General features: G+C 40.3%; 2 protein-coding genes across 8 annotated transcripts in view; one reads left to right on the top strand and one right to left on the bottom strand.

Annotated features, from left to right (window-relative positions):
- The window catches only part of ccdc146 (coiled-coil domain containing 146), a 51373-nt gene extending 27198 nt beyond the window's left edge, over window positions 1–24175 (bottom strand). For 3 of the 7 annotated variants that reach the window (XR_005079070.1, XM_037122480.1, XM_037122483.1), the window contains exons 1-5: window positions 23771–23926; window positions 22854–23062; window positions 5897–5979; window positions 4381–4596; window positions 669–726 (exon numbers count right to left, since the gene is read on the bottom strand). Coding sequence is in view for 6 of the 7 variants with exons in the window: in XM_037122480.1 (XP_036978375.1) it covers window positions 669–726; window positions 4381–4596; window positions 5897–5979; window positions 22854–23062; window position 23771 (567 nt within the window). In the remaining variant the exon portion in view is untranslated. The other 4 variants (XM_037122481.1, XM_037122482.1, XM_037122484.1 and 1 more) reach the window with 4 other exon arrangements.
- Window positions 10761–22196, top strand: fgl2a (fibrinogen-like 2a). The gene is made up of 5 exons (XM_037122489.1): window positions 10761–11583; window positions 12384–12588; window positions 18082–18301; window positions 20233–20403; window positions 20486–22196. Exons 1-5 carry the CDS (start codon window positions 10984–10986, stop codon window positions 20799–20801), a joined length of 1512 nt encoding a protein of 503 aa, XP_036978384.1. The 5' UTR covers window positions 10761–10983; the 3' UTR covers window positions 20802–22196.
- Window positions 24176–25062: the final 887 nt, after the last annotated feature.

Raw genomic sequence — 25062 nt, 5'->3', positions numbered from 1 at the left:
ATGTGAGGCTCCTTGAGTCTACCCTCAGGGTCTTGGTGTTCATGTTCATAATTTGTACCTCTGAAAGGATTTTCTTCAAAACTGTTTTTAGCGCTGACAATTTAACCGCTGCTGTAGATCTCAACGCTCATCCAAATGTTGGGAATGTTCCATTTCCACTTCATTTTACTGTAACTACATCTGATAGACTAAACACTAAAAATAATAGACCAACAGTATTACGCCCTACAGCAAAAATAGCAAATACTGAAATTTTTGTTCCTTTTCACATAATCTTGCAGAGATCGTATATATATTATAATGTAGTGTGAACATTATTATATCGTATTGTTTGAGTTGGAGGAAAAGAAGAGATTCATACAGGAAGCAAGAATGCTCTTATCAGCTGACTTTTTCAGTTTCCTTGTGGATGATTACCAGCTATTACTCACTTAATTCGCCCGTTTAAACAAAACAAGGATTTAACCTCATTCTTTTGTCTGAATGAGAGACTTTCAAATTGCTTTGAATCGCTCCAGACCGAACCAATGGTAAGTCTTCATTTTTTAGGGATTAAGCTTGGATGGAGGCTTAAAGTAAAACTCATATTTATCCTCTCTGAAGACGGCTGTTTGAGTAGTAATCCACGTCTATGAAACTACACCTGCATGGTGCAACGATGAACTTACAGCAGGCTCCGGCTGAATCTCACTCTCTCTCTCCAGATACTGCTTCTCTTCCCAGAGACTGCACGGGGGTGAGGTAAGGTGAGGCAAAGAGAAGGAGAGAAAAGTTTCAATAAGAAAAAAAAATGAATATGTTATTAAGAGAAGAAAACATGTTTCAGTTACTGGTGGAATGGAGGAATGCAATGATAGCAAGGGGCATTTACATTTTAAAAAAACCCACTCGTGCAGTTTCCAGCTAATCAAAGCCTAAATTCTTGTTACTCGAAAGAGAACGCACCTGAAAGGAAATGACACAGACTGCATATTCTTAAAACTGGTGTAAAACATTTAAATAACTTGCTATGAAACCTTCCTCCCATTAGTGCATTACTAATAAAAAAAGACGTCTATATACTGCAGACCATGGATTTCTAACATACCCTCAAAAATATCCGCCCATTCCTCTGAAGTATGAACTGAAGTACCCCGTTCATTAACACTACCTGTCATGTTCCAAATCTGCTTTTAGGAATGGAATATAATCTGGAATTGGACACAACACCAGAACAACATTACTGCCGTATGAAATCAAGCACAAATCGCATTGTGTCTGAAAGGCCCTTTATTCACCTTTAACTACATACAAGTTTCCTCATTACTTCAACTCACTGCTACATAGCCTATCTATTACCACTATTTCATTACTGCTAAGCTACTTAAGATCATAGCTTATTAACTATTTTAACCATGTATCCATTAACTTTAGCTTACTCTTCCAACTAGTTATCACTTTTAGTTGACTGTCTCAACTGATTATCTATTACTCGGAAGTAACTATTTCAACCATGCATTACTTCTAGCTTATCCTTGCCGCTGGTTAGCTAATTATAATAACTTGTTATCAAATATTTACTATCTGAACTAGTTACTCATTATTTTTTTTGGCAAACTAGTTTAACTGTTTAGCTTATTATTTCAACTGACCATACATCACTCATACCCAAGTATTTCACATTAATCCATTACTTTTAACAACCTATTTTACTGTGTTACTTTTAGCTGACTATTAACTTTTTGTCACTTGCTTACTTACATAGTTTTCACATATTTATATTAGTGTCAGGGTGTTAAGGCTGACAAAGTATTTGGGTCCATATTTTTAAGGCAAGTTATCATCTTCACTTGAGCTTCACTCAATTTTCCAATGTACTCCCCTGTCCACTGCAGAAGTATCCCAGGTTGTAAATTACTGTTGTAGACCGGCATAGTGAGTAAAAGAACCATGGCATACAAGCTCTTCCAAACATATACAAAGAATTAGAACTAAAATATCCAACACTGTGCAAGTGTGCATATAAAAACATGATTTCCATGAAGTTTTCATCTCCCTGCGGCAGACGCTTGAGCAGCTGATTAAACTTTGTACGAAATAATTTCAAGTCAGCTCTGTCATTGTGAAAGAACCTTACAACGACACGTATTGAACAGCTACACGTTTCACAAAGTAAATGATATTAATCTTCTTGACAAGTTGATATATTGGATATTAACGGATATTCGGAGAAAGCTGCATGAATGCTAAAATATGTGACTGGAAAAAGTGCTGAATTCCTGTGTATCGTTCTGGCTTTAGATTAAAGAACGCAAAGACTTTAAAAGGCATATTTGCATGCTGAGCATCTGCTTGTCATATGCAGACTGTTGGCCATTTGGGCAAGAGAGGGGAAAAGAACAGAAGAAAACATAAGGAAGAGGGGATTAGATTAGGCCAGAGGGGACAAAAGAAAGGGCAGAAAGAGGTAACGAGAGGACAAGAGAGCTTACTACCAAAAGCTGTCACAAATAATATGCACATTCAGTGTCTAGTATTGTCTATTACTGCATCCTCTGAGGATACTCTGTAAGCGGTTTTTATTCAATATTTCAATTACTGCTGTGCCTCCAACTATTTGCCACTGTGTGTGTGCTCTGCACTAAAAATCACTGTATCCTACAGATCATATCTTTGCAATACAGTGGTGACTTTATGTGCTGTGATGGGTTTAATATTACTGAGGCAATCGAGGGGCAAATGCAAAAAAGGGAAGCTACTGACAGAGATCTGATTATAAGCTATTGAGTGAATTAAGGAGCATTGGAAATGTTTAATTTAGAAGTTTAATTCACTTATTTTTCTTTCTTCATCTGACTTTCACAGATACATCTGAGAGCTTTTTAGCATGCAAAAAAGAAAATTATTATTTTTCAGACTCTCGTCTAACTGGGACAAGTGGTCTTCAACCCGTTCATATTTCCAACTAGAAACACCTCTCTATTTCATCGTGTTAGTTCAGCTTTTTCAGAAGTTTCATAGTTATTTCATATTCATAGTTCAAAGTTTCATGCTCTTTTCAAACCCTGTCAAATGTTCAAACCAAGAATGCAGTGATTTCTCGTGCCCCCCCCCCCCTTGAAATTACTATTTTCAGTGCTCACACCTCAATTACTGAATCTTTGGTGCTTCAACTTCAAAATTTAAATGCTTACACTGCTACACTGAAAGAGAGAATTAAAGTGATTTTATTTTGTTATTTCACCTTTTAACTGCCAGATATGGAAAGGCTTTAATCCTTTCAAAAGACGACCACTTTAAGTGATTCAAATTACAAGTCCAATTTAACATCACACATAGAATTAAGGTTTTAAGACAGTCTTCAGACCTGCAATCTTTAGTGAACATGAGTACTCTTTTATTTTTTCCAGGCCTCTAAATATGATTCAATCCAAGAAAAAACTGTCCAGCATATGTACCCTGTAACGAAGTGTCACATGCAGACGTTGCTATGTTTTCAAGGGTCATAAGCCAAATTGTTTGGGAACCACTAGTGTATGTAATCATGTTGCTTAGCAATGTTCCAGTGACCTCCCATTGGCACTTTAAAAAAAACAAAGTTTGTGTACAGAGAAGAGGCAGATACTCGAGTGAGTGCATGGTTTTCCAGTTCTGTGCATGTTTGACCCTCCGGACACACATATAGTGGTGTTGAGTGAGTTGGGGGAAGGAAGAGAGAAACCTGCAGCAGAAAAGAGGGAAAATTGGTTGCCATGAGAAAGGAGACTCATGGGAACGAAATCATGGATTAGAAGAGAGAAACAGAAACAACTACAGGACTGACGTCAACAAAACGAACCAGCGTGGAGAGCTCAAATGAGTAAACATGTTACATACTGAGCAAACATTTTGAAAAATCCACTTCAACCTGGTATTTATATGATGAATTGCTTACATTAATTTTTTCCCGGTGACGCAACTCTTTGAAAGAATGTGGCGACTGAAACAGAAACAGCATTAGAGTCTATGGCAATAAAATTTCCCCTAATAGTAACAGAACATTTTCTTCCCATTACAGGGAACAGTGTCAGTGGTACAGAAGAAAAAAGCTGTAGCCAAGTAATTCAAACACACACCCGCATACACACAGTACCAATACTATTTGTGTGTATGTGTGTGTGTGTGTGTGTGTGTGTGTTATAAGACAGACGAAGCTGCATCTAAATTTGAGAGATTTTTCTTGAATCGAATGTCATTTTCATTTAAATCATTCAATATTTGATGTAACATGAGTTACTGCAATAAAACTTTTTTTATATATATACATTTATACACACACACACACACACACACACACACACACATATATATATATATATATATAAATAGATATATATATATATAAATAGATATACAGCTCACCATTTCAGTTTATGCTGTGTCTTGTACTCTCTGTCCTCAGCAGCTTTCAGTTCATTGTATGCCTGGAGGAGCTGCTGCCTCAGTTCATTGACCTCACTTTCAGGCTCCTCAGAGGTGCTTTGCTCCTCTGTTCTCTCCACCTCGGCCTGCAGCCTCTCCAGCTCAGCACGACACCTCTTTGCCTCTCCCAAAAGCTGAATCTCAGAATCCTGGGAGCTGTAAGATGAAATGATTTAAGTATGTGGTATGCAGTATACAGACACTATTTGCTAACTTCTAAATACATTCACACGATTTCTAGAACAGTTATTTGACCAATTTGACCACCATTAGGAGGTTATGTCATAATTATAAGCTGAACAAAACAGTTGGATTATTGCTCAATATTTAACTCTATTTGACTAGTTTTCTTTGTGAGAACATGATGGTACCCTGTACTTTTCAAGAGAAGTAAAACCAATGAGCTGAATCCTTGCAAACCTTTGTTAACTAGAAACAACCCTATAAACATCCTTAACTTGTATCTTTTCACTGCAGTTTAGCCTTGCTACAATGAGCAAGTAAACATGCAGTAGCTGCTGATTTTATGATCGCCTACTGAGTGCTGTACCGACCAAATTTAAACATGCACGTTTAGATTTTGTTTTCACAAGGAATTACACAAAGATTTGTTCTATCCACAAGACACTGGGGTCACAAAAGTTAATTTCCCTCCCTCTGTTGCGTGCCTCGGTGGTGTTTGAAGCTTAAAATAATATGTTTAAGATTGACAGGTGTCTCAGCCAATTACATTCAGCAGAGTGGTTGTACCTTGCTTATACTGATTCAGCTACGTCCTCCCGTCCACCTGAGGTGAAATTAGGATATCTGGCTGCACTAAGTGAGTGTGAAGTAACCCCACTAAAGGTTTCAAAATGTCTCAGATGCTACTTCCATATTTTTTGGATCGTATATAACGGCAGACAACTAGATCTGATAAGGAGTTAAAGCCTCTTTCAAGGACATTTCTGCGGAATGGATTGTGGCTGTCGCGAGCAGTTAACTTCTCTAGTATTCTCAGCATCTTTTAGGTCACAATGCACCTCCAAAATATGACATAACTCACATATGAGAGTGCCACAATTATGAAAATAGGACACAAATGCAAAACACTCCAGACAGGCGGGTGGAAAACAAAAAGCAGGCTTTAATAAGCTGATGTAAAGCTGAAGTCTGAAAGGGAAGCAACAAAACAAAAACAGGCAGGGGGAATTGACAAAAAACAAGACAAAAGAGAAATACAAAAATTAAATAAGTCACAAACCAAAGAAGCACGCAGAACACTGGCAGGAACACAAGGGATACAAGGAAGGACAAGGGACGGACATGGGAAAGCGGAACCAGCTGACAAAGACTGAGCAGCAGGTAGACAAGACACAATGAATAAAATATAACTACGAAATGAAACAGGAAATCAGCAAATCAAACAATAAAAAAAAACGTGACAATTGGCTTTCATTTCTGCAAAAGAACATACCTCTTCAGAGTATTGTGGAGCAGCATATAGCTGGATTTCAGTTTGGCGACTCTGGTCTGGCTGATTTTGCCCAATGACAACAACTGAGGAGCATGAAAATAGAAATATTGCCAATCAGAAAGACATGAAAGAATAGTTTGTCAAGAGGACTTTGGAGGTAGGACCTTATTTATGGTCTATAGTAACTCTAAGTGTGTAAGCAACATTTCCAAACTCCTATCAGCATATGATTGGTGGCTGGGATTTATAAGTTTCCCCCTACGTCAATCATCATCCGAGCACTCCAACTCCAGCTGGACATTTAAATACTGTATTCAGCTAAGTGGGCTACAAATCTTCTTGTGTGTGTTTGCCAGCTCAGGTTGCACTATTTCAACGTCTTTGAAGTGACCCAGAGCTGCCTGAATAAAAGATATGAATAGAATAACACATTTTGTGGAAATTTCTAGTTGCCGTTTTTCCCAGAGAGAATATTCAATAGGGCGATATTACTCGGAACCAGATACAATTCTGACATGTAAGCTGTTTTGTGAAATTGTTTCGAGACAAAATTAAGTTCCAGGAGTAGGAGAAGAAGAAAACAAAACCACTAGAGACTCCTAAAGAGATCAAAAGTCAGAACAGTCAGTTTTTTTGGGAGAAAAAAAAGTTTGTATGTGTCTGGACTTACCAACAGTACCTAGCTCCCTGATGTCTGTGAAAAGGATTTGACCTGAAATTGGGCTAAATAAACCTTTATCAGCATAGCAGTTATCAGAGCATCAGAGCACCTATCACAATGAGTGTGAAAAAAACCAAACCCCAAACTATCTGTAATCTCAAAAAGAAGAACAATCTTTGAAATTGGCCTGAAAAATTACATCAGTTTTTGAGATTACAGCTACCATTAGGTGTGTTGGAGTGATTTTAAAGTTGGTACACAGCTGTGAAACCTTGGACAAAACAAAAACACAGCAAAAAAGGTCGACAGCGTTACAAAAGAGGGAAAATTATCACCAAGAGCTGTTGATAAATTTCTCTCTGTGCGAAGGTTGTTGTGTGCGTACATTACAGTGATAGAAACAGAAGACAGGTGTTGTTCTCTTCTTATCTCTTCAGAGCCAGGTTGGCATGGTGGGGAGTAATGAGGGATAGCCTCATCTGTATCAAAGAGCTGCAGAACTGAGGATATCTCAGGTCGGACTGTGTAGCGGCAATGAACACACACAAACACACTGATTATACGCACACGCACACATACACGGACTGATAACTCTCCCTGACTTCAAACATTAGGGATAGCCGATTATGTTTTTAGATTCATCCCATTATACTGTTTATCTGGGTATTGTCAAACGTGCTCGCAAAGCACCCGAGCACGTTCCAAGGGCTGAAAGGACAGAGATATGGATGCTGTGAATGATGCAGATTAGGGCTCTCGTTAATATGATTTATTCTGATGTTTTTCAGTCACTTTGCATTAGCAGTCACCCAAGGTCACGAAACTACAAGCAAAAACACCTGACTAGTATTACATGATCAGAGTATAAAACGTTAAATCTCTCACTCTCTTACATCTTGAAATGGTAAGTGGGTCATCTGTCCTAACTTCAACCGTACTCATGTAATCTGTTATTGAGTCCTAAAATAAGTGAGTTACAGGAACATGTGAAATGACCTCATCGAACCAACACAAAATAATAATTTCAAACAGATTTCAAAGCTAAATAACACATCCAATATGGCCATAGTGGGGTTTTCAAAAAAGACATACCAGTGATGCGGCAGACATCCTGGCCATACGCTGGGCATTTATCTGAGAGAAGCAGCCCAAAGCGGTTTCAGGCAGCCTCTCTTATTCTGGTGCCAAGACTTATCTTCAGCAGTATAGAGTATGAGGGGAGGCTTTTATGGGGTGGCTGCATAAGGCTCACATGTGGCAGACCACATCTTTGAAGTTAGATAGAGACAATCACTGGAAGATATTGATGCAGGCACATGGACACACATATACACACGCCCTCAACTTAACGAAGCAAGCATGTGATCTGCACCGCAGAGCAGCCGTAAACATTCCAGTAATGCGAGTGTGTGGTGCAGCAGGTATGTGAAATGGGTAACAAAAAGAAACCTGTGGGCTTTCATGCTCCACACCCTCAGGGAGAAAAATAATGACCACAGAAGCACGGCAGTGAATTCCTCTGTGTGACGGAGACAACCACAATCTCTCTCGGTGTGTATCTCTACCTTCATGTCTTAATATTTCGGAGTTGAGCCTACAGCTAGATTGAATCACTTTGTTAGGAGAAGTTTCCTCCATCAGGGCAGAGAGCCACTTCTGTAGCTGAAATCAATTATCCGAAAAAACTATGTCACTTCTCTGGAAATATGACGGGTGCATGAGACATTCAACGGAGCCCAGAAAGAGAAATCCAATTACATGACCCGTGGTTATGAATCACTTAATATACCGAAACAAAAGCCATGTCCCACAAACAAATAATCAGTGCCAAGTTAACGAATCGACATGAAGTTTAGAACAAAACTCCAAGTAGGGTAACATCCAGGCTGTGGCTGACAATCCACAGCTAAGAGTCACTCTGCAGAGTAAACAATTAATTTAAAGAGCCTGTATTGCTTAATAATTGTATTACTAATAAGATGCTCCATGAGATTCCATAATGTATGAACAATGTTTGTTGTTGTGACTTTAAAAACCATCAAAAATGACCACATGACCACATCGTCATTACAGATGGAAACAAGAGGATTGTTTGTTGTTTATTCATTAAAACTTCATTATCTGTCAGCTTTGTATATAATAAAAAAAAACTACATAAACCAAATCATAAAGGCATCAATGCTACTGCTGTGACATTGCAGCAATTACAGTTTTAATACATTTTAAATTAAGTTGTGCAACTTTATAAATGTATGAGGGAGCGCTGAGGATGAGAACACTTCATTTAAACCCGCCTGTCAGCCTACATCTGCCATGGTGATGTATCCGCCAGCAACACTTACTGTAAGATAATAGATCAATAATCCAATTTTCCAATCTCTCAAAGAAGGAGGCAAGTGCACCACCTTTCAAGTGAGGAAATACATTCGAGAATGTTTTCTAAAAAGTCAACAAAAGGGACTGTTAAATATATTAATTAGCCAAGTGATTATATCAGGTCAAACCCCTTGAGATGTATCTCCTGATTTCGAGGAAGTCCCAAAACAAGTGTGTTGTGCTACTAAAACGTCCAATTTCCCTTCATTAAAACACTCCTAAGACACAGCGGTGAATGCAAGAGAATCGTTAAGCAGAACACATGAATAGAGAGCACCCAGCAGTTTCAATTAATGATATCCACCCCGACATCTAGAAAGGCGACCAAAGCAAGCTAATTTTGCATTTATTTCAGTGACATGTTGCAGGTGTATACTGTGTAGACATACTGCCTTCTTATTTCCTCATTTTCTTCATGATACAGATAAAAAAGGCAGTTCAGTCCAAATTCAGTTAATTAAACCATTAAAACTGCAATATGATGTAGGCTACATTTAGTAGAGCTAGACTGATAGGCCGTTTCTGGGGATGGTGCTGATATCATTATTAGGAAGCAAAAAAATTCAGATATTTATTTATCAGCCAATATAATATACATCCCTCAAATGTGGTTATCATTCTCTTGTGACAAAGGGATGTAATGGAGGCAGAATATTTTACAGATTAACAATCAATTTTATAGTCTAGAAGGACATCAGTGAACTTAAACTGTAGCCTTAACTCAAAATTGAATAATTGTAAATCATGTTCTTAAAAACCAAAATGTTTTCACATTAGCCGATATCAAGAACAAATACGAATACAAATTAGAACCTATCTCAGTTCTTTACTCATTTAAATTAAGTTCTATAGTTCTATGTGCAATCTGCAACTGTATTATGTAAGATAAATGAAATATTGACTATATACAGAGTAGCAGCAGTAAATATTAACCGATATGGTTAGTTATTTTGCAGATTCAGATTATTAATACAAAATGACATTGACACTTGCTGTTTAATCAATCAGATAGTCTAAGTAGTAGTAGTAGTGTGGACATCCAGTGACACCACAGTGGTTACTACAAACAGAGAGAGGCAACTTCGATCGAACCAAAACAACTTCATCAATTATACTAGAAACTGAAAGAAGATAGTGGTTCCAGCAATAGTTGAATTTCAGGGAAAACTGATTCTGAAGTCTCTTGATCATTTTTCTGCTTCATTTGCAACATCCTCAGCCAGCCTTGTAAAATACAAGTAAACAAACAAGTTGTTTGTACTTGAACTTGTAATTGCTTCAAGCTAAGCATGGATTTTATAGTTATTGTGCCCACCTGAGCCTAATTTGGAACTGGAAAGTGACCGTCAGATTTTTCCAAATGAGGCATTGGAGTCTGGACTGGGTCAGGGGACGAAGCCTTTAATTTTTTTTTGCTGCGGACATCCAAAACCGCAAAACAACAGAGCATGAAAGAACATCACCCTAACGTCAGTTGAGTGGATAGTTCCTGTGCACTGAGTCACTTTGCTCTTCGGGGAAATGAGCAGGACGGCACTATGCCCTGACTGCAGGAAAAAGGACCTACGATCTCTCTCTTCTTCCCCCCCTCATTTCCTCCCCCTCTTTCTCTCCCTCTCTCCCTCTCTCCCACTCCCATAATTTCTGTCTGCGTCTTTGTGGTTTTTCACAGTGCTGCTGATATGGTGTTTTGCATTACGCAATAGTGCTGCCCCTCCCATCTTCTCTCACTCAGCACCCTCCCTCTCCTGTCTCTCTCTCTCTCTGCCTCTCTCTCCTCCCTCCCTCACCCATCCTGATATTAATGACACAGCTATCTGAGGCAGCGGCAGTTCCCCTGCGCGCTCTCCGTCCTGCAGGCTGTGCTCACACACACTCACACTCTTAAACCAATAGGATACTGGACACACACTCACTATACTTACAATCTTCAACTGCAGGCACAGACACACACTCTCATTCATACAACTACAGGCATCCAGACACTTCCTGAGTTCACATCAGAGGCAGGTGCAGACACTCTCACTTTACACACACTTATTTCAGTACAATGAGGACACTTGTGCTTTGCTTTTGTACCAGTCTGCTGCTCACAGCCACCTTGGTGCCGCGCACTAGCCGGGCAGCGGACCTTCCAATCAACTCACACCAGAGATGGGACGCCAGAGGACCCTACTCTTTGGGATCTGACTCTGGTACCCCTGTCTCTTGCCCCATGAAACTGAGACCCTCTGGCCAGTGTGGGAGCTCCGGGGCTGGGGCAGAGGAGGGGGAGGACTGCCCTTACCAGCTCACCTTGCCTCCCCTCACCATCCAGCTGCCCAAGCAGTTCAGGCTGTTGGAGAAGACGATGAAGGAGCTGCAGAGTCTGAAGGAGGTGGTCAATAAGTTGAAGAGCGGGTGCCAGGAGTGCCGTGGGGCACGGGGCAATGAGGCTTTTGTACATCAGCAAGCTGACCAGGGACAGACGCAGATCCCAGTTCAAAGGGACACCGAAGATGTGAGACTCGACCTGACAGGGCAGGATGTGCAAGCTGGGTCCAGCCAGGAGGAAAGGGGAGACGGGATGGTGCCTAGAGTGGACAATGCTGGACCAGGTTCTATTTTTGGGAAAATTACACCGAGCCCGAGCACTATGCAGGAGATGCAGGTAAGAGTACAGAACAGTCTCACAAAGAAAAGATCATTTTTAACACTTTTAATCAGAAAATGTCAGATTCTACCAAGGAATGAGCTCTATTTTAATATCCTTGTTTCGATGCAAAGATGAAACCTCCAGGTTAAATTCTATATTCAAAAAATCTTTATGAATTTCTCATCACTGAATGGTGTCAGTAAAAGTTAAGTGTATTTGTCATCCTAATCTAAATTTGGGTGAGCATTAGTTTGGGAATTGTTCAAAAGATGTCAAAATCTACATTGATGCACATTCTGTAACAGATAAACAAAATTTAGAGTGCAACAGTGTCACTGCACCAATTTCTGTTTTCCATCAGGACCATGTGAATTCCCAGTGAGAGCCAGCATGTGAATATTTTAGGGACACTAATCTAAACAAACTAAACTAAAATGTGCTCTATAAAACACTGTAGGAGAAAAGTCATTCAAATTTGCCCGATGAAATGAACCCAGCTGGAATGTAAACTGGCCAGATGTTTATAGACCTGTAAAGTCCTACCTGGCACCAGACCACCAGGGAAAATTCCTGCTATTGTCAACGGGGTGGGGAATCGGCGTTAGACAGCAGCCAAACGGCGCTAAATCATTGCCCTGTCTGCTAACTTTGTTGACTCTCACACAGCCACTCTGGCAGACAGCCAAACATCACGCAGACTCGTTCCCATTCAAAAATTGTAATTGTCTGGTGAAACACTGAGGGAGGCTGGTGACTTCAATTATCCACCTGCTTTGTAGTCTGTGCACAGATATTACTTCCTTTCCTTTCCCCAGGTGAAGCTGAATAGGATGTCGGCCAGCCTGCGCAACGCCAGGAGCCAGATCTCTGCTCTGCAGGGTCGCCTGGAGGGGCTGAACCTGCTCAACATAGACAATCTGCAGGCTATGGTGGACAGGAAGGTGGAGAACATCACGGGAGTGGTCAACAAGCTGAGCTCCACATGCACCACCGCGTGTCCAGTGCAGAATTCCCCTCAGTGTAAGCCTGCTTTTACTAAGATTCTCTATTTTGGTATTTTGAATGCTCCAATCTTTTTTTTCTATCCCATCTTTCCTCTCCTTTGAAAGCCCTCTCCATCTTTTCAGCTATTTCCTATAAATGCATTCCCATTTCAACGAAAACCCCTTTCTTTGTGTTTTCTGTTATTTTCAATTCTGTTCTATCTGCTGTTTCAAAAGCTGCCTCTCCTGTTCTCTCATCCTCTTATGCATTTCATTTCTGCAATCTTTCTGAGCATGATCAAGAGGTCATTTCTCTATTCTCCTCTCTTCTGTTCCTTTAAATTCAGCACAGATGTTGTTATGATAATGAAACTCGATTCGTAGACTGGGACCGAGGATCTTCTGGTCTGTAGTGGGGTGAATTTTCTGGCATAGGATGTATCCAATCACACTTAAGTGGACATGGCGACTTGTAATCACTACAAACAACCCAACTCTGGGTGGTCACCTTCACCCAACATAGCCTTTCTGGGAAATGGGAAATGAGATCTTTCAGGCTGACAATGACATTGTCGACCAAACACAGTGTTTTGTTGCGACAGGCCTTCTCCATTACTGATATGAACGTATATATATTTTTTTTTGGGGGGGGGGGGGGGGGGTTAATTTAATCATAAGAGGAATTTTTCATCACCTTTAAAAAGATAAAAGTGCAATCCCAACAATAGCTGCCTGTGTCTGCTACACTACTAAAACAGAGCCTCGGTCGGCTTAAGTGCAGCCATAGCAAAAAGTTACCACAGCAAAATAGCTTTAGGTTGAGGTCATACTGTACATGAGTGAAGCAATATGACAACTGGGGGTCGAAGTGAGAATTCAAATTAGTTGTTATATAACTAATTCAAGTGCACTGACATTCCACCACTCTCCATATGGACAAAATGAAAAGGGGGAGGGGGAGGAAAGACAGATACTTGGCGCCTACGCCGATACAAAGTGTGAACATTTCAAAAAAATAAGCAGCAGATTCTAGAGTCAGGTTTAATTCTGTAAAGAGGAATGAGGAGAACCTCCTGATGGTGAATATATGCAAAGAGTTATCAGTGGGGATTGCAAACTAGCCAAGCGTAGCACACATTCCACTTCACACTGATGTAAAAGCTTATTTGGATGAGGGCACAGTTGAAATGCAGGCCACTTTTCAGGCTGAAGCTGAATAATATCCTGATTTTGCATGAGTGAATGTGACACTATTTTGGGGCTTTTATGTGGAAAACAGATGTGAGCTTATTTCTAAGTAGATTAGCGAGGACAGTGGTGTGAAGGGAATCCCATCTTACATTTTCTTCTCCCCTAAACTTGCCTATTTCTCCTTCAGACTCTCCTCCAATCCTGTCCTCTCTCTCTCCTACATTCATCCTCAGTCTATCTGTTCTTCATCTATCCATTTCTCCACAAAGTGCCACTCTTTTTCATTCCTCTCTCCATAACTTTCACTGTCTCCCTCTCTCTTTAATCCCCTACCTCTGGCTCCCCCCCCCCAACCTCTCTCTTCCTCTGGAGGTCATGCTCTTGAGTGCTCATTCCTGCATAAAACAACTAGCTCTCATTATCTCTTGACAACAACGCAAAAAGTAATGTGGGCGGCTTTCCCCAACATTAGTCACGGGTGGCACACAGGGTCACTAACACTTGTATTTGTACATCAATCTGTCATGTTAAAGTCAAGAACCGGCAAATTATTCTGCCGCAAGTTGGGAAATCGTGCCTGACGGCGTCTGGAGTGAATCCAAAGAAGTAGACAGGAGGCAGCTGTTGTTACCTAGTAAGGAGACCAAAATGTAATAAGACTCATGCAGTTTCACAACAGGAGTATAAACAATGTTGTAACTGCTGTTTTACTCAAGTGATACTTCTTAGTCTGAAATACAGGATTTTCAGGAAGAGACTCTGATGTAGGGTTTTTTTCTTACCACTCATGACAGCCACATGTCACACTAATCCCATTTTACAGGCCAAACACTAGATGTGGAAACACCATTTTTGGCTATCATGTTTTCCTTTAGATTTGTGTGAAAGAAAACATCCAAAATACACACGGAAGAGTGTATTTTACTCCTCTGCTCTGGAAGTTTACACAAATTGGTGCATATTTTATCAGATACCTCTCCAGCATCAACCTTTCCAACTTTATATCCTATCAATATTCTGAAGGTATTTACAGGGGCAGCTTGTTTACATATCATTCATAGCCTGATTTATCTAATATTCTATTAATTAAACCACCTGGCTTTATCCAATATTCAGATTTATGCTCCAGAAATGTAATTCAATTGAAAATTCCAGATTTGCATAATAAAACACAACATTTCAGGAAAGTCAAAATACAACCGATAACCGTCTTGAGGTAAGTAATCAATGGGGAAGTTTCATTGTGTTTTTTTACCCTATTCACCATTAGTGTAGTTTAATTAAAAAATACCAGGTGCTGAATTAATGTCCCCACATACTATGAACACTACAGTGACTTTCAGTGAAAAATGTTTTCAAGTTGTTTATCACAAAGTGAAAAGTGCTTAGCAAAGCAATTCAGAGTTTAATGGCTCTCCTGACTCCTGAATAAACCATCCAGCTGCCAAATTGCAGCTAAATCATTAAATAATTGTTAAATAGAGATTCGCACAAACAACATTTAAATTCCGTTTGCATCCAGTGCAAGAGAAAGCAAGCAGACCTAAAGTGCTCATCTGAAGATTATATCAGAACATTTTTAGAGACAGATGTGTGTATTTATGTAGATAGGAGCTGTGGTGATGGATCATTGGCCAACAAATGCTAACCACTCACACATGAGCTTCAGGATTTAGACATCAGCCACACTAGTACAGCTCATTAGCTACACAACACAGTTCGAACAACATTTACACTCAGTGGGTTTAGAAGAGGCATTTAAGGACACTCACTTCATTGAACTTTCTTCATCCTTTTATCCAAACTACTTTGTTCCAGATTAAAAAATACAACAGCAAATGAACAATGCAGCTTATAAAAAACACTGGCATAAATTACACCAACATTTTAGGCCAATGTAGAATTGCATTTTCCCCATTAAGCAGGACTAATAGTTAGTTTGTCAAGATGCTTTTATCACTCGCAGCTCACAGTGCTGTAAGCATTTATTTCACCCTCCTTTCCAAGTTCCATCCTTGCTCCAAGCACTAATCTTCACTTTCACTCCTGCAAGACGTATTAGGGCCTTGAGGTGAACTGAAAGCAATTCATGTTACTGTTCAGCTACATTAACTCAATTATAAACAAAGAGAATGGGTGTCCAGTCTGCTACATTGTCAGGAACTGCTTGTCTGCAATGTGGTGATACACAACTTCCTAAAGGAAGAGTGTTGCTGTTTGATGAGAGTTTCTTTCCATCAAGCAAACAGCAGTATTCTATCTGAACCGTTTTTGTGGGGGGAGATTACACTATCACTTAGGATACACGTTTCTTTCTATTAAAAATTGCCTATCAGTGTGACTCCTGGTTGTCAAAGGGAATGTCTCCTTGATAATGGAGTTGTCTTCCTTTTATGCCAATCATGTCTGTGCAGTCAGTTAAAAGCATGTAAGTTATGAGCCTTTAAGGGAGCCTATGGAATTATGAAAATTAATAAGTGGGCAAGAAAGCAGGCAAAGCTATCAGCCACCCAATTAGAAAGTCATTTGACTCCACAGCCACCTCAACAGTCAGACAGCCAATCAGCCAACAGTCATTTGGACATCAGTAAGTGGCTGATATTAGAGTTATTTAGGTCAGGCACAGTGCCAGAGTAGTTAGATGAGATGGCTGTTGTCTGTCGAGGGATACTGGCTGCCCAGTCAGACAGATAAGGACAAATAAGGAGAAGGAAATGTAAAGCGGAGAAACTACAGTAAGACACTTGAAGTGAAGGAGACACTCGAAGAATTTACAGGACAATACTTTGAATGCAGAGTGCAGATAGAGCTGTTAACGTGACAAGGATAAAATTTGTAACCTCACATTGGACTCCCAAACTGTTCTCCGTATGGAGGGATCTACCGCCTGCAAAGTAGGGATGCAAAATGGATACAGATCGATCTTGAAGGCAAATTGCAGACAGCAATCTGTTTAAACTTCACATAACCTCAGTGACTAGCAGATCTGAAGTGTAAACACAACAATAGAGGGATGAAGCCAACTGGATGGCTGTGCAGATTGAACAAATTACATTACATGACTCTTCCTTGGGTGACATTATGTGAACTACACAATATGAGTTATAGCTAGTGCCATGGCAGATGAGGAACTTTTTAATGCAACATTATGTTATAAGATGAAAATGAAGAAATTCATAGGCTTATTCTAGTCTAGCTATAGTCTATAGTCTATAACTGGACACGCCAGATGATTTTTTACATGACTGCATTTCAAAGCAACCAAAAGAAATGAAGGGTGCTATTGTTTTGTGCACCATGTACAAGTTCTGATTTAATCATGACAGAAGAACACCAGAGTCTAATCTTTTGCTAATATTACCATGAAGCATCCAGACTGCATGTCTCTCAACTCCCCAAAACACTTTTTGGTCTAGGCTCCCCCCTCCCTGTGCATGAACCACCTGATGTCTGGCTCTCTGTAATCGGTATGGTTCCCCATACCCTTTCTCTATTATAATCTACCAAGCCACTAAACAGATTTAACTGTGTGACAAAACTGTATCAGCAATGGAGTTCACCAAACAATCTCAGGAAGGGGCCCACATGCTGCCTGCCCAATGGCAAGATGATTTAGGCCCCAGGTGCCAAACATGCAGGGAGGGGGTACGTCTCTCTAATCCAGTTTTACACTTTCCCACGTTTTGACAAGTCTGTTCCTTTCAGTTCCCAAATGCTAACTGACAAGGGCCTTTGGACCTTGGTTCTGGGTGGGGTCAGCAGCCTGCAGCGCGACACAGGGGCAAATGTTTCAGAAATAAGTGGGCAGGTTAAAAAAAGTAAAGAATCTTGGAAAGTAGAGAAGTTGTATGAAATGGGCATGTGGAGCAGAACAGGGGAAGGTCAGTGACTTCTATAGTTTGATAGTGGCCTTTGTCCTTTCACTTACTTCTTTCATGTTGGAGTCCAGATAGTCAGTGTGATTTCCCAACAGGGGATATCATGTTGAGAAATGGAGGATAAGACTATAGAGTTCCCAAATGCTTACTGAGAGTTAGTGTTTTAATGCTTGATGACTTGCTGAACTCCAGCCTGATCAAAACAAGGAACTGACCAAAAGTCTGGTTGGCTAAAGGGCATGCTAAACTTCCCCGGAAATTAATGTAGGAATGAGAACTTCCACAATGGTTGAAGCTGGATTTCCTGCTAACTTATCGCATATTCTTTTCCCATCCTGGGCCTCAGGGGCTGTTTCTATTACTGTCCCTTGGTTGGGCAGAGAAAAATGCCAGAGAAAAGTGAAAAGATTACTGAATATCACCACCCTCCACCCTCCCTCTCTCTCATTGTCTCCCTGCAGTCATCTTAGCCCCTCGGGACTGTTCAGACTACAATGTGCTCGAGGTGAGGAAGAACGGCGTGTATCGCGTGACCCCTGATCCTCGCAACGGGACATTTGAGGTCTTCTGCGACATGGAGTCCTATGGAGGTGGATGGACCGTGATACAGCAACGGCTCGATGGCTCTGTCAGCTTCAACCGCACCTGGGCCGAGTATAAGAAAGGTTTCGGGAACCTCAGGTAATGGACTAGAGTGTCAATACTAGCTTCAATGTACTGTAGACAACCAGTTCTATTCAACTCTTACGTTTAGGCTTAAATGTAATGGCTGCAATTAAAGGTAATTTGGCAGATTTGCAGATTATTTTGCAGGACAGAATGCCTATACAATGCCCAAAGAATTGTGAAAAATGCTCATCAAAATTTTCAAGTCTTCAAGCTGCCTATTTTGTCTAACCGATAGTCCAAAACAGGAAGACTCTTACTCTTACTCTAGTCTTAATATAATAAATGACAAAGAAAAGCAGATAATCATTATATTTAAGAAGCCTGGACCAGCAACTGTTTCATATTTTTTTTGGGCAATTAATCTTCTTGTGATGGATTCATGATGTATTGATTTAATTTACTTATCACTACAGCTCACTGTCAAAGCTAAAATTATATTTTGATGCAAGGCTTGACTGGGTGTGCTGGGGTTCAAATATGAACACAAAGACATATATAACAGACTTAATTGCATGCTGGTTCGTGCCACCACCCCATATAGAGGGCAGTTCGCATTGAAAGGCGCTGGAAAACTTGAGGTCTAAGAAAATAACCCTGAGAATCTAATTCATTATCTGTCAGTGCAATACCAAATCACCCAAGTACCCTTCTGACTAAAATAATATAAAAGGCAGGCAAAACACAAACCCCAAGAAGTTCAACATGAGAAACTTGAAAAGAGAGAACTGATGGTGGGAAATCTACAAGCTGCCACCTACTTTACCTCAACTTTGGCTCAGCAACTGGCCTTTAATCATCTTCTAAGTAGGCCTGCAACTAACAATTATTTTAATTTATAGTTAATCTTATTGTGTTTTCAATAATTTTACTAGTTCTGGTTTATAAAATGTAAAAAATGTCTCCCAGAGCCTTTGATAATATCCTCAAATGCACTGTTTTGTCCACAACCAAAAGATATTCAGTTTACTGAAAAAAAATAAATTAGTTTTTGCTATTTCTTGCTTAAAGAAATACTCAAACTTCTTACCTGATTATCAAAAGAGAGGGTGATTAATCAAGCAGTTGCCAAAAAATCGAGTAAACATTGCAGCTCTACTTCTCAGCCTCACCTAACTGAAACCTACCACCTGCTCAGTTAACCATAGGGGTGAGCTAGACTGAAGCAAATCTTCAACGTAACAGGAAACAATGCGTTAATTCAAGATTCTTCTGTTACTCTTGACTAGCAAAACTCATCTTTGGAAATCCAAGTACACCCATCAGTGCATCAACTGTAATAGAGTGTTATTTGTTACAAAACAGCTTCAACCTTCCTCCCACCACTTAAGAGTGACCCGTCAGTGCTTAGAGGACCTTACAATGTGCACCTGTTCTCACTATCACTATCATTATTACATGTAAAACAACAAATAAATACAAATACAGCAAAAGAGAAGGGCTCACACATTTTATCAGATAATACACGTCTTGACTTAAATTAAAGGTCTAAGACAAAACAAAAGATTGTTAAAGTTAGGAACAGGCGAAAATGTTGGGAAGCAGCCCCTTTCACACTGATTATATTTTGTGTTCATGCAGAGCCTCCTCTATAGCCTCTGACCGGATTAAAATTTCAGCTCTTTTTCTCTATTTTTGTCTCAGCTCCTGTAGGAAGGAATTTTATAAGGGAAATAACCATGGCTACCCCTTGATAACGTTGCCTACAGATCTAGTATAACCTCCCACTGAAAGAATAATGTCTGCTCTCATCTTTCTTTTACTGCCACACTACTCTCCCCTTGCATCTCCTCCTTTCCTCTCCTCCCCTGTGGGGATGAGTAAATTCAGTTAGAGTATCCACTTTCTAATCAAGTGAACAAGCATATGAGCTCGTTCATAACCTATATCTCATTTTGTTCTCTTCCATCCCCCCTCCCTTATCTGCTTTTTTTCCTCTGCTGTAGAGGTGAGTTCTGGCTGGGCAATGACCATATCCACTTGCTGACAAAGGCCAAAGACATGATCGTGCGTATTGAGCTGGAGGACTTTGAGGGTGTGCGGGAGTATGCCAAGTACGACCAGTTCTATGTGGCCAATGAATTCCTTCGCTATCGGCTGTCTGTCAGCGGATACAGGTACAATATTGGTTTCTCTGCATGTGTGATCAAATTTTATAAAGGAGGACTACATCTTAAATAAATCGATGTGCCATTGCAGTGGGACAGCCGGGAATGCCATCAGCTTCAACAAGCACTTCAACCATGACCAGAAGTTTTTCTCCACGCCCGACCGTGACAACGACATGTACCCCTCTGGAAACTGCGGCGCCTATTACAGCTCCGGCTGGTGGTTCGACGCCTGCATGTCTGCCAACCTCAACGGGAAGTACTATCACAAGAGGTACAAGGGAGTCCGAAATGGGATCTTCTGGGGAACATGGCACAACATGACGACAGAGTACTACCCCACCAACTACAGGCAGGCCTTCAAGACTGTCAAGATGATGATACGGCCCAAGAACTACGCTCCTTAAGAGGGCAGGTACAGTGAATTATCATGAGTGTAGTCAGTCAGACAAACACAAACAAAGACAGTCAGAAAAATGGAAGAACAAGTAGCCTGAGAAGCTCATACACATGCGCATAGTCATGCATTTGCACACATTTACACATGCATACGTGTACAGCGAAAAAGAAGTCCTATAGACAGTTTGAATGCAGTAATAACAAAAGTAATTGTGAAAAAAATTAACTGTGCTATTACTTTTTTCCACTGGGGTGAGCCTGGCCTTCAAAATGTTGGATTAAAACGATGATAATAAAGGACAATGGACTATGAACGATGATGGACTAATAAAAAAACCACACATGCAGTGTAAAGGCCAGCCTCCTACAGGGGCCATAATATTAAACGGAGGGTTACCATGAGAGATTTTTTCGCTCTTTCTCTGACATTTCTCCACTTCCTGTCCTGGTGCCTCCTGCTATAAACCCAGCTGAGACGCACCACAGCACACAATGGTAGTAAAAACTAATGAGCTATCACTCTCTCCACTCTGAATGGTTTAATAATTAACAGCAGCCACTCAGGTGAGGTATATGAGAGCTAAGTTTTAAAGTGGGTCTGAAATTCATTGTCACAGACCTCACGCTGGGGTCAGAGTGTTTGAAAGAAAACCTACAGGAAGTGGTATACAACACTTACAGGTTCTCTGTCGTTTATTTAATTACACTGGGACATTTTACTAATGTATAACCATCCTTTACAATAAAAAACACCCCAGCATAAATATGCAGCCTGAGATAAATTTATATCAGATCACTCCCAAGTACATTCTGCATTATTGATGCTTTAGTAAATTCTTCTTGACAGCAGCTGCAGAGCAGGACTGCTGCAAGATAAAAAAAAAAATGTTTTTCCACCCTTGGGTGCACTGAACTACTGCACATCTCTTGATGCCACACACCAGTTTTCATATGGAGAAAAAAAAAAGTAAAAAAAGTGTCCTCCCTGACTCACCACTTGTACGATACTGCTGCCTGATGTTAGAAAACTGTATTGCATCATTTAATCCATTCTATACACACTGTGAATGGGAAGGATGGGGAAAGAAATGTTTCGCTTTAAGAACGTGTACAGTATTTATTTTATTTTGTGAGGTATGATAGCTTTTATATAATACATAGGTCCTACAGTATAAGTTTTGACGATTGTTGATATTCGAGAAGCGATAAAGACTGTGCATTATTGTGACCATTCATAGTAATTTTGTGTGTATTTGGAGCTTTGTGTGTACAATATTGACCTTTTCTATCATTCATATTCAACTGTCATGGCAAAAGATTATGCACTTTTGATATCAAAAAAATGAATAAAGTTCTAACTACATGGCTGTATACATCGCAGTGTCTGGTAGTTTTAAATCACATTGATGCCTGCTTATTTTTGAAAGCTCCTTCCTTATTGGAATCACCTTTTAATGAATGTATACAAAAATGTATACAACTTTAGCATGAGTATCCATGAGTATAAATCTCACACTCTTAAGTCTCTGTTGTCTAATAACCTGGGCGCTTTGACGTCTGTAAAAATGGAAGGATTAGTTGATGCATGCCCATAATAAATGGGTTAATCAGGTGTTGACTCAATAAAGCCGCTCAGTGAAAGAATGAGCTCATATGAAGTTCAAACTGTGGGCGTACTTGAATGTCTTCTTACTGTATGTGAGTATTGAGTTAATAATAAAGTATTGTGCTCATCCACAGTTGATTTCACTTTTGTTTAAACCTTGAAAACATCTTAAGATTTGAGATAAATGTCATAGGAAACATAAAATCATCTAAAGTACCATGATTTGCTGTAAACATCAATTTAACTAGAACATAAAAATGGTTGTCGTTGATAAACAGACACATTAAATCCAACAGTACAATCTTTTACAAGCATTCATAACCTTTTCTTTTGATCTTCTCATAAGTTATTTGAGTAAATCCTGCTACTGCCACTGCAAAATATGGTGTTTGTCCTCCCTGTGGGACTGCCATCCCCATGAAATATGATGCCATACAACATTTACGAGTCTTACCTCATCCAGGCACTGGAAAGCAGGACTAGCAGAGACATGAATAGCGGCAGAGGTCTGCTCCTCTGGGAGTGCAGCATCAGGTGCAAGGGCCACTAGGGGGGCGTCCTTCTCCATTCCTTTTTCCTCCTCCTCCTCCTCTTGATCTTCCAGCCCCACTTTCCCTCTGCTGAGAGGCCTCCTATCCCGATGCTCCTCCTCAGACAGACTCACTAATGCAAAACACATAGATACAGTAGGTCAAGCAAGGCTAGGAAGAAATACGGGCACATACTCATAACCACTTTTCAGTAAACTATAATATAATTATGAGGCAGAGGAGAGCGCACAAAGGGCCAATCAGATAAATATATGAACGCTGTGCTTTTACTCTGAAATGTTGGAGTCGGAAGTTTTGCTGCCAGAGATCAAAATTAAAACACATTTAACTCATATCTAACTAGTTAGGTTGTGTTACCTTAAACCGCACATAAGGAATTCTGGGGTATCTTAATAATAATAAAACAAAATCATACCAGAAAATGGATTTATAATATAATTTGATATATTCGTTTGTTAAAAAGCCAATTAAGCAACAGGTCAAATGTAACAATTTGTCATCTTAGCATTACGCTAATGACGCCCGCTTTCCTTTTCAATGTTTTGCCCTTCAATGTTTTGAAACACTTACAATAATACTGTCATGTTATGTCGCACATGTAAACCTAAATACTTCTCATTTGGCTTAATTATTGCCCCCAAACACCTTAGTTCCTCTTTAACACATTCACATTGAAATGTCTGCTAATACAGTTAAAAACACTGCGTTGCCCTCTGAAAACTACACAAGCTAGCTTGCTAATTAGCTGAAAAGAGTTAGCCCTAATGTTTGGGGTGTTGTCTGCTAAACAAAGAAGCAAACACTCATGCAAATGTCTTACTTGTCGATATCTCCGAGTCGTCGTTCTTACACGTCTTCAAGAAGCCGTCCCTTTGTCCTGTAAAACCACAAAGACCATACAACTTGAAATACAGCCAATGTTAATGTTGGCAAAAGTCAAATCACAGATTTTAACTCTGGTTGAACTGGCGTGGTGTTGTTGTTACCATGGCAACGACGCAACGTAACGTCAGGAGTGAAGTCCCCTATTATCACGATTATTTCTACACAAGCTACATTTAGCTTGTGTTTATTATATTCACCAATATATTATACAAAGATCTAAAAGGTTTAAACAAGTGCACTCTTACAATCAATTCTTATCTTTACACTTACACTGACCGCCCAGCAGATGGCGGTATTTAGTTGTCAGCTGTAGTCGTCTTTGCAGCACATGAACAACATACACTATATTACCAAAAGTATTCGCTCACCTGCCTTTACTCATTCTATGAACTGAAGTGCCATCCCATTCCTAACTCATAGAATTCAATATGATGTCGGTCCACCTTTTGCAGCTATTACAGCTTCAACTCTTCTGGGAAGACTGTCCACAAGGTTGAGGAGAGTGTTTATAGGAATTTTTGACCATTCTTCCAAAAGCGCATTGGTGAGGTCACACACTGATGTTGGTCGAGAAGGCCTGGCTCTCAGTCTCCGCTCTAATTCATCCCAAAGGTGTTCTATCGGGTTCAGGTCAGGACTCTGTGCAGGCCAGTCAAGTTCATCCACACCAGACTCTGTCATCCACGTCTTTATGGACCTTGCTTTGTGCACTGGTGCACAGTCATGTTGGAAGAGGAAGGGGCCCGCTCCAAACTGTTCCCACAAGGTTGGGAGCATGGAATTGTCCAAAATGTTTTGGTATCCTGAAGCATTCAATGTTCCTTTCACTGGAACTAAGGGGCCAAGCCCAGCTCCTGAAAAACAACCCCATACCATAATTCCTCCTCCACCAAATTTCACAGTTGGCACAATGCAATCTGAAATGTACCGTTCTCCTGGCAACCTCCAAACCCAGACTCGTCCATCAGATTGCCAGATGGAAAAGCGTGATTCATCACTCCAGAGAACGCGTCTCCACTGCTCTAGAGGCCAGTGACGGCGTGCTTTACACCATTGCATCCGACGCCTTGCATTGCACTTGGTGATGTGTGGCTTGGCTGCAGCTGCTCGGCCATGGAAACCCATTCCATGAAGCTCTCTGCGTACTGTACTTGGGCTAATCTGAAGGTCACATGAAGTTTGTAGCTCTCTAGCAATTGACTGTGCAGAAAGTCGGCGACCTCTTTG

The sequence above is a fragment of the Acanthopagrus latus genome, chromosome 14, assembly GCF_904848185.1.
Source record: "Acanthopagrus latus isolate v.2019 chromosome 14, fAcaLat1.1, whole genome shotgun sequence".
NCBI classification, from domain to species: Eukaryota; Metazoa; Chordata; class Actinopteri; order Spariformes; family Sparidae; genus Acanthopagrus; species Acanthopagrus latus.
The sequence above is the reverse complement of the archived record's forward strand: the minus strand, read 5'-3'. Positions and strand labels throughout refer to the sequence as shown.